The 10,719-nt window shown below is 37.7% G+C and overlaps 1 protein-coding gene across 2 annotated transcripts in view; it reads left to right on the forward strand.

Annotated features, from left to right (window-relative positions):
* Positions 1–10,081, forward strand: part of rap1gds1 (RAP1, GTP-GDP dissociation stimulator 1) — a 92,061-nt gene extending 81,980 nt beyond the window's left edge. For both annotated transcript variants that reach the window (XM_063046890.1, XM_063046891.1), the window contains 4 exons: positions 672–811; positions 2,117–2,243; positions 5,857–5,985; positions 9,385–10,081. In XM_063046890.1, coding sequence (XP_062902960.1) covers positions 672–811; positions 2,117–2,243; positions 5,857–5,985; positions 9,385–9,512 — 524 coding nt within the window. In that variant the 3' untranslated portion in view covers positions 9,513–10,081. The remainder of the gene's footprint in view (positions 1–671; positions 812–2,116; positions 2,244–5,856; positions 5,986–9,384) is intronic.
* The last annotated feature ends 638 nt before the right edge of the window (positions 10,082–10,719 follow it).

Genomic DNA, 10,719 nt, shown 5'->3' on the forward strand with positions numbered 1-10,719 from the left:
ACCCAACTAAAAAGAAACTTATCATTGATGCCCAGGCCACTATTTACCTTTCAGTCAAAACCACCTGGCCATTCTTTTATCCTCAGGGAAATTTGGTTCATCCAAAACTGTTGTCTGAATCCTTTTCCATAACAAGGCTGTCAGCCACCACCTGTTATTGAAAGCTCATAACAGCAGTTGTCCTACTAATTTCTCTTCCTTTGGCTCATTATCCTCTTTTATGCTTGTGAACTGTCACAATATGTTTATCATTATATAAAGCAGGTTTTCATAGTAAGGATAGTAATGACAGCTTTATGATATTAGTTAAGTCTGAGTTATGGTGAAATAACCATCTCTGTTTGCTGGTAGAGTTAACACTTAGTAAATCAGGTTCAGTTGTCTATCGATAATAGAAATCCGGATTTTTATGTTCTTGCCTTCTGTTTTCTTTCTAATCATGCTAGCAGTAATGAAGTAAAATAAATACTGCATCTGCGTCGCAGTTAAAGAAATCAAGTTTCCATGTTAGCGTGTGCCAGGCTTAGGCAGAGATATCTAGTCCTGAATCTGGTCTGTGACTCTCTGTAGTGCAGCTTAATAACAGTTTAGAAACTGCTGGTCATTAAGAAAGGTTTTCTGAAACTGTGTTCTGCCTGATCTATTCTTTTTGTGTGCATATTCCACTACAGCTGAAGCAGCTGAAAAGTTGGGTAAGAATATTAAACTGATCGAGCGTTTGGTAGAATGGTGTGATGCAAAGGACCATGCTGGTGTCATGGGCGAATCAAACAGGCTATTATCTGCCCTTATTAGGCACAGCAAATCAAAGGTACGTTTTAGTAAACAGTGCTTTCTATAAATGACATTGTTGAGTTGTAAATGCAAGAATCCACTGAAGATATTATAATGGTTCCAAATATTATCCAGAGTAAATAGTTCAGTGTTGAATCAGAATGGACAAGTGGTGAGGATAAATGTATGTACAGGTTGAGTACCCCTTATCTGAAATCTGAATTTTTTATTTTGAGCACTGTCATGACATCACAAATGGAAGGTTCCCAGGTGATGCGCGGGTCTCAGTGCACCGCAGACAGTTCCGAGAAGGGAACAGATTGTAATGAACAGAAGTCACATGAAAAATAGAAAAACACTGCATAAAGTGAAAAATGAAGCTCTCGATCGTGTATTGAAAGAGGGAATACATCAGCATCTGAGTGAACATATGCTGCTTAACGGTATGGTGATCATGAAACAAGCAAAGATCTATCATGACAAACTGAAATTTGAAGGTAATTGTGAATGTTCAGCAGGCTAGTTGCAGAAATTTAAGAAAAGGCTTAGCATTTAATTTTTAAATATTTGTGGTAATAAAGCATCTACTGATCATTGAATTTGCTAACATTGTCACTGATGAAAATTGAACACCAAATCTAATCTACAATTTCGATAGGTTTATGCAAGGTACAAAAACAAAAAAAGTAAAATATAAATGCAATGTTCTGTAACCTTTTAATCAAAACACAGCACTATAGGTGGAGACTGAAAGCCTGCCGCTGTTTGTTATTCAACAGCTGATTCAGGTATTCTCCTGATGCTGGTTTTGGTTTTCTGAATACATTAACAGTAAAAATTATTACATACCATTAATATAAAAATATAAAGTACATATGTGATTGTAACACACAAATTCATTAAGAAATGATGGCAGTCCTAAGCTACCTGATTATATATTCCAAAATCCAAAACCCTTCCTGGCCCAAACATTTCAGTTAAGAGGTACTCAACCTATAGAAAAACCAGTGTGGCAAGAAAAAATATTAAGTTCAATCAATAGTTCTCTAGAACAAATGTGGAAGTAGCTATATTAAAATAATTAGTGAGGATTGAGAAGTGCAGCATATTCAATATGGAACTCAGGTGAAAATGTTGAAAATACTCTGAGTTATTAGAAAATGATTGAATTTTACAGCCCTTGTCATTGGAAAATTAAACAAAAGCGATTAAGCAATAAGTGTTATGCATTTCACTCGGAGGTTTCAAGCTACTTGCCATGGTTTGATTTTGGTATATTTGTATTTTGTACTCTTCAATGCTAACTGCTGTTCATTTTCTTCTATCTTCCTTACTTTATAAGGATGTTGTCAAGACAATTGTTCAAAGTGGTGGTGTTAAGCACCTGGTCACCATGGCAACAAGTGAACATGTTATAATGCAGAATGAAGCTCTTGTTGCTCTAGGACTGATTGCTGCTCTGGAACTTGGTGAGTGATGAGCAGATAAAAATGGAAGGATTATACTAAGCAGCTTGTTGCAACTTCCATTTAGTTTCATGGACACTTTCAGGACTGTGAGGTTTTCAGGCAATATCCATATCTGGCAAAGATACAGATGGAAAGAAGAGCAACAACAGAAAGACCCTACAGTGCAAGAATATGCTGTAGAATGCCCAGTCAATCTTAATACTGTATTAATCTTTATACACTTTCAGGAACAGTTATTACCCCTCAAGCATCAGGCTCTTGAACTAGAGGGAATAACTTCACTTGCCCTATCACTCACCCTGTTCCCACAGCCTATGGACTCGCTTTCAAGGACTCTTCATCTCATGGTCTATATATTTATTATTTGTTTATTTATTATTATTTTTAATTTTTCTTTTGTATTTTCACATTTTGTTGTTATTTGCACGCGGGTTGTCCATCTGCCCTGTTCAATGTAGTTTTTCATTGATTGTATAATGTTAAATGGATTTACTGAGTATGCCTGAAAGAAAATGAATCTCAGGGTTGTATATGGGTGACATATATTTACTTTGATAATAATTTTACTTTGAACTTTGAAGTACCAAAGTTCTGATATCAAGCCTTTGTCTAGGAGACTGCAAGTTCCAGTGTAACTTTATATATGTACTCATTCATCTTATCTACACTTTTCATCCTTGCTGCATGATAGGTCTTGGCTCATCACTCAGTTTTTCATCTTTTAAAATAATAAGTGTAGTTTCAATGTTAACATCCATTGTATTTCAGTATGTTCTGACTTTAAAGGAAAACAATGACTTAATTTTTACAGCAATTAATCCATCTCCATTACCCTTGCAAATGACAAATTTTTGCCTTCATATTTCCCTTCTAAGAAATAAATACAGACATACACTGAGGCCATTTATTAGGTACAATAGTGGAACCCAGTGTGTTCTTCTGCTGCTGTAGACCATCCACTTCAACGTGTTGTGCGTTCAGAGATGCTCCCCTACACACCACTGTTGTAATGCATGGTTATTTGAGTTACTGTTGCCTTCCTGTCAGCTTGAACCATTTTGCTCAAAGGCTTTTTCACTCATAGTAGTGGTTAGAACAGTGCCAGCGACCCAGGTTCAATTCCCGCTGTTGTCTGTAAGGAGTTTGTGCGTTCTCCCTGTGACTGTGTGAGTTTCCTCTGGCTACTCCAGTTTCCTCCCACACTCCAAAGGTGTACCGTTTGATAGGTTAATTGGTCATTGTAAATTGTTCCGTGATTAGGCTAGGGTTAAATCAGGGGTTGCTGGACAGCACGCTTCGAACGGCTGGAAGAGCCTATTCCATGCTGTATCTCAATCAATCAATAAGTAAATATTTGCTGCTCACTACTGGATTTTTTTGTTGACTGCACTGTTCTCTGTAAACTTTGGACTGTTCGTGAAAATCCCAGCATATCAGTGGTTTGAGATATTTAAAACAACCTGTCTGGCACCAATAATCGTTCCATAGTTAGGGACAGTGCAGTATTGTAGTAGTTAGCACAATGCTTTACAGTACCAGTGACCTGGGTTCAATTCCTACCATTGTCTGTAACGAGTTTGTATGTTCTTCCCGTGACTGTGTGGATTTCTTCTGGGTACTCAGGTTTCCTCCCACAGTCCAAAGTTACCTGTTGGTAAGTTAATTGGTCATTATAAATTGTCCCATGATTAGGCTAGGGTTAAATTGGGGGAAGGGCCTATTCCATGCTGTATCTCACATTTCTTCCCCACTCTGATGTCAGGTCTGAATAACAACTGAATCTCCTGACCAAGTCTGCATACTTTTATGCGATGAGCTGCTGCCACAAGATTGGCTTATTAGATATTAGCATTAATGAGCAATTTTGTGTTCTAGTCTTGTCTTTGTCAAGATTAAGAAATCAAGATTTGTTTAATTAAAGTATGAGGGTAAGCTACTGCATCAGTTTTAATTAATAAAAATGGTGCAGTGACTGTGGTCAATGTTCAAATGTATTTTTCCCTCATACAGAGCTAACTAGCCTCTGCTGCATTAGCAGAATTGTGGTTCATTACGTTGGTCTTGGGTTACCGATAATCAATATTGCTAAGGATTTTCAATAGCCATCATAATTTTGCTTTCTGAAATTAATCTTCTACAGGTATTAAAGCAAAATCTGTCTGCTGTTCGCCTTTGATGGTCTCACTTAACTATAGAGTTCAGGCTGATTATGAAAATTGGGACCTCTCAGCTATCTAATGATAACAGTTTGTGGTTGAACAATTAGCAATTTCCATGGATTTAGGTTTATATACTCTACAGTTTAGAAGAATGAGAGGTGATCATTGTTAAGTGCAAAGCTGAAAGGCTGGGCATACATGAGAATGGATTTTTTTGTACATCTTCGAGGCCAAGATGTATAAAGCTTTAACTTGCAGAAGAAAACAGGTTTTGGGAGTTGTGCAGGAAAGGTCAGTGATGAGATTTGCCATGAACTTATGGAATGGTAGAGCAAGCTCTATGGCTGTCTCATTTTACAAGGTGATGGCTCATAGTAGTGAGCAATGATCCTCTTGCTTTCTGATCTATAATATTGTTAGTATAAATGCTGTAGCAATTTCCTCCACCTTAGTCTAAAAAAAAATGCATTTACAAATAAAATATAGAACTACCAAAGTAGGAACATTGTGGCATCAAGAATTTCTAACAATGATAATCATTCAAAAGAAGAAATTTCTCAGATAATTTGCCCTTTAACAAATGTTTGAATAAGACTATCTTATTCTTTTAAATATGTTATATATGCCTTGCCTACTGTGGCCCATCATAAGACTACCCCCATATCCCACGATTCTGTCTAGGAAGCCTTCATTACCATACCTCTAAGGCAGATATCCTGTATTTGCTTTCCTAATTTCTTTCTGTCCCTGCAAAGTCCTTGCTCCCCATTATTTTTTTTCTGTTGTGCTTTTACCATTTGCTCAGTAGGTTTTGAAATCCTTTCTTTTCTTGTCATCCACTATTGAAATAAAAATAATACTCCAGTCATGTTACACACATCAAAGTTGCTGGTGAACGCGGCAGGCCAGGCAGCATCTCTAGGAAGAGGTACAGTTGACGTTTCAGGCCGAGACCCTTCGTCAGGACATACTTTTATTTTTGGTTATGTTATTAGGCTTTTTCCATCATGTACTATTAGTGTGAGCAATGGTTGGTCCTCATTTTTCCTGGATATTTGTTTTATTCCTTAAAGTAAATTTGAATGTTATAAATTTTCTTTCAATTCTCCATTTTTCTTATTTACCATTAGATGAAAAAGCTTGTCTGTTATTCTTGCACTTCTTTTGCTTTCATATCATGGTCAGATGTGCAAGCCACAGATTGTAGCCTCGTTTGAATCAGAAGGTTTTGGATTCGATCCAAGCACAAAGCTGGTGATTCTCCATTGCATTATAAAGAGACTTGCACGATTAGAATTACCATGTTATGGACAAGACACTACGTAAAGGATTTATTGTGCTTATGCATCTTCATAATCAGCAGAGTGATTTGTGTGTAATGAAAATGCTAATGGCTTAAAAACAGTTTGTTCCTAATTCCCAGTTTTAACATGTGTTATTAATATCCCTAATAGGTATAGCTGAGCAGGATCTGGCGAATGCTAAGCTTGTGCAAATTTTACATAAACTGCTTTCTGATGATATCAGTGCTCCTGAAATCAAGTACAACTCAATGATAATGATTTGTACCATAATGGGTTCAGGTAAGTGACTGATTGACCATCCATAATTTCTGTGAAATGCATAGTCGAACTGTAACATCACTGGTACAATACATCTACAGCTCTGCAAAATTCAGTATCAGATTGGTGGCAACAGAGCTTCTCTGTGCTCTTTGATGTGAACTCAGGGCTTTCAAGCAGGCTCACCAATAATGTAATTATGCACACCCATCAACTTCTGCACCATTTTCCCATTGAAGTCTTGTTGAAGGATGGTGTAAGCAGTGAAATTTCATGGGTTCCAGCACAACTCTCATTCTAACCTTTGTGTTTCTCATTTAAGAGGCTCAAACGAGAATTGTGAAACCAAACACAGATTGGATGACCACTTCACAGGAGCTTTTGCATTCAACCTGCAGGAGTGGCCCTGAGCCTTCTGTTGTCTGCCACTCTTAAGTCACTGTCCCATTCACTCTTGATCTTTTGTCAGTAGTCTCCTGTTCTGATACAAGACCATGATACATAGGAGAAGAATTAGGCTATTCGGCCCATCAAATCTGCTCCATCATTCCATCATGGTTGACTTATTATCCCTCTCAATCCCATTCTTTTGTTTCACCCCGCAGTCTGACTAATGAGGAATCTATCGACCTCTGCTTTAAATATACTCAATGACTTGACAGTGAATTCCACAGACTCATTACCCTCTGGCTAATGAAATTCCTCCAATTTCTGTTCTAAGTGGACATCTCTCTATTCTGAGGCTGTGCCCTCATCCTAGACTCGCACACAACAGGAAACCTCCTCTCTACATCCAGTCTTATCTAGGCCTTCAATATTTGTTGGGTTTCAGTGAGATCCCCCTCATTCCTCTGAACTCCAGCAAGTACAGGACTAGAATCTCAAAAGCCCCTCATATGTTAGCCTTTTCATTCCCAGAATTATTCTCATGAACCTCTCCAATGCTGGCACATCCTGTATTTCTTTTTTTAGTTTTTCCTTCAGTTAATTTTTAAAAGCTTCCCAATCCTCTTAACTTCCTACTAATTTTTTGCTAAATGATATGCTTTCTCTTTTCCTTTTATGCTGTCACTGGTTTCCCTTGTCAGCCACAGTTACCTCATCCTCCCTTTAGAATACTTCATCTTTGGGATGTATCTTTCATGTGCCTTCCAAATTGCTCCCAGAAACTCCAGCCATTGCTGTTCTGCCATTATCCCTGCTAGTGACCCTTCCAATCAACTTCGGCCAGCTCCTCTCTCATGCCTCTGTAATTTCCTTTACTCCACTGGAATACTGATTTCTCTGATTTTAGCTGCTCTCTCAAATTGCAGGGGGAATTCTGTCAGATTATGATCACCCTCTCTGAAGGGTTCCTTTACCTTAAGCTTCCTTATCAAATCTGGTTCATTGCACTACACCCGATCCAGAATTGCCTTTCTCTTAGTGGACTTAACCACAAGCTATCATTTTGTAGGCATTCTACAAATTCCCTCTCTTGGGACCCAGCACCAGTCTGATTTTCCCCATCTGTCTGCATATTGAAATCCACTATGGCTCATTTCATTGCCCTTTTTATATACCTTTTCTATCTCTGGTTGTAATTTGTATCTCACATCCTGGCTACTGTTTATGGGCCTGTGTATAACTCCCGTCAGGATCTTTTTACTCTTTCAGTTTGTTAAATCTACCCAAGGATTCAACATCTTCTGGTGCTATGTCATCTCTTTCTAAGGATTTGATTTCAATTTTTACCAAGAGAGACGTCCCAACCCCTCTGCCTACCTGCCTGTACTTTTGATACAGGAAGTATCATTGGATATTAAGTTCCCAATTCTGATCTTTTAGCTACAACTCAGTGATGCCCACAACTTCAGTCCTGCCAATCTCTAACTGCGCTACCAGGTCATCTAGTTTCTTCTATATACTGTGTGCATTCATATACAACACCTTCAGTCCTGTATAATGAGACCCAACAGAAGTCTTGAAGAGCAGCACTTCATCAGGGCTCTCTGCGGTTGCAGGATTCAATACTGGATTCTCCAGCTTTAGTATACCTCATCTTTCAGTCTATAACAGAACAATCCATTTCTGCCTCTCATCATTTTGGTTCAGTTTTATTTTATATGTGTGGTCTGCAGCTCACAATATTGGCAGCCTTTTTCTGGGTCCACTTACAGAACTGTGCAGCGGCTGGTTATCCAGTCATTATAATTAGTGGGCCTGTACCAGATAGGTCATTAACATTTCTTGTACTTGACGCGAATAGCTGTAGAAACTAATAACAGTCTAGGCAGCTTTATACACAGTCCATAATTCACTTGTTATACAGTCCATTTTTAGATTGGCCAAATGTCAATGAAGTGCCAAATATGTATAACACTTGTATATCTGGAAGTTTATTAAGCCTGGAGCCACATATTTATTGCATTAATCATTCAAGTAATTAAAGTAGTTTGGGGAGAGGGAAAGATTTTGATATTGTTTTGGAAGAATTGGTCTGTCTGATACTATAATGCAGCAGAATTACAATATTCAGTTAAAATTAAAGGGTTGCTGTGACGTTTTCAAAGATCTTTATTAAATCTGTTAGAATTCAGCACTTTTTCAGTTCCCATGTGGTGAGACATATTTGCAGTATTTAAATATTAACTCCCATTATTTAGCGTTTATAATCTTACACAAGACAAAATTAGTATTGGGGTTTGCTTAATTTGTTTGTAAATCATGACATTGGATACTGGTTTACAAGGTTATTGGGCACAAGTTTAACACAGTGGGTTGATCCATCCAAGAAAATTAAACAGTATTTTTAAAATTTCTGTATTTTTAATTGCCAAGTGTTAATCATATGTGTCATAGTAGTGATAATGATACTTACTGTTTAACAAGACCTGGTTTTATTCCAAGAAGTGTATTTTGATAAACAGACAAGGTTATTGCCCATTTCTAGTTAATGCACCTTATGGTGTTTCTAAGAGCTATAGTTTTGAATATCCATTACCTGCTAACCTCATCATTTGTAATATATAAGATACTGAGGTTGAGTTTTTTGATTATTCTGAAATTTTCTACATCTAGAAATGTTCATTTTCTTATATTGGTTGATGATTTCTCATTTTTACTTACCTTACAATAAATATTGACACATACTTGTGTGATGTGCCTGAAGAAAATAGATGAAAATTATTGTGAAGATTTAATGTTACTATGGCTTCCTGTGTCACTCCTTTATATACTGCCTATCTCCCCTCTGAATTTTCAGTCATGATGTAGGGGTTTGACCCAAAACATCAACAATTCCTCTTTCTCCCTCCCCTGCCATAGATGCTGCTTGACCCACTGGGTTCCTCCAGTAGATTGTTTGTCACTCCTTTAAGTGCATAGTTTTTCCAGTTTATAATTGTTGACTGTAAATCAGGATATTTGTTTTTCTTTCAGAGCAACTTAAAAAGGAGACGCAAGATATGCCATTCAAAGAGATTGTGTCAAAGCTTCGTCGTCATGAGAATAAACTTGTAGCCCAACAGGCATTAGTGACGGAGCAAAGACTAGTTATAGAAAGCTGAGATTTGTTCCCTTATTTGCCTGTTTTTCAGCGTCTTGTCACGAGGTCACCTTTGTCTGCTGTGAACTGCTCCTGCAGCACCCTTGCTTCTCCTTGTGCATGCATTAGATTGGTCCAGTCTTGACAAAAAAAAATAAACTGGGACCAAGTACTTTCAGCCGTAAGCTGTGGTTTTTAAAGAAAAAAAAGTAGCTATTTGTCATTCCATGTTCACTTGGTGTCCTTTGTTGCCTGAAACAATGTGGTAGAACTTGCATGTTGTAGTAAAGTAACAATGTGACAATGTTTATACGGGGAAAATGCACAGCTATCACAAAGTGTGATATAATGCTACTGACGTGGGGACAATGCAGGATGCAGAAATTAAACCTGGGTTTTCCTTTCGATTCAGATGTTGAAGCTTGCTCCATTCTTAATACTTCTAAAAGCCACAAAAATTAGAAAAAGGTAGTGTGCTTCATCAGTACTTCCCAGGTAACCAGATGTTGGCTGTTGATGGTGTAAAATCATGGTACCTAGAATTAATAAATTAAATCTTGAATTCCCAACTGTCTGTATTGCTTTAAGAATGATATATGATTGTTAATTTCACTTAAGGTTATCCATATGGTGTTCAGACAAAGTCCTTCCATCTCGCAATAAATATTCCATCTAATTTGTAATGACCGGTGTGTGCAAAAATCTTGTCCTGTGCAATTTTTTGCCCAGTGACAACAACATGCGTGCACTGAATCATTTCTTTTATAAGAACAGTATAAATTAGCCAGTTCTAAAATCTACAGAGAAGTCATCACGAATTCCATGTTGTCAACACCATCTGCATCAGAAACCGGAAAAGAAAATGTGATTGTGTACAATTGTGAAATATACTTAACATGCCATCAAGGTAGAGGGTGAGAACATTTTGAGCGCAGGTGTGTGCGCATGCACACACTTTAGAGGGGACATTGTTCGCCATCTCCCGTCATTTTTCCTACTTGCATGTATGTTCAAAATCATGGCCCTTGCAGGTTTAGGTGACTATTATGTGTTTTAACTAAAGCATCTCTTCAGGAAGACACTTTGCCCCTTTAGAAAAAGTGCCTTCCCCGGTTATACATTGGCTGGGCAGGAAAGTGATGTAGAATGGATATGCCGCTCCCACATCGTGATGCCTCCCCCAGAGTTCTCCACGTACATGGGGGTCAATAGAATTGGTTTGGAATGTT

This window comes from Mobula hypostoma, chromosome 4 (assembly GCF_963921235.1).
Source record: "Mobula hypostoma chromosome 4, sMobHyp1.1, whole genome shotgun sequence".
Taxonomy (NCBI): Eukaryota; Metazoa; Chordata; class Chondrichthyes; order Myliobatiformes; family Myliobatidae; genus Mobula; species Mobula hypostoma.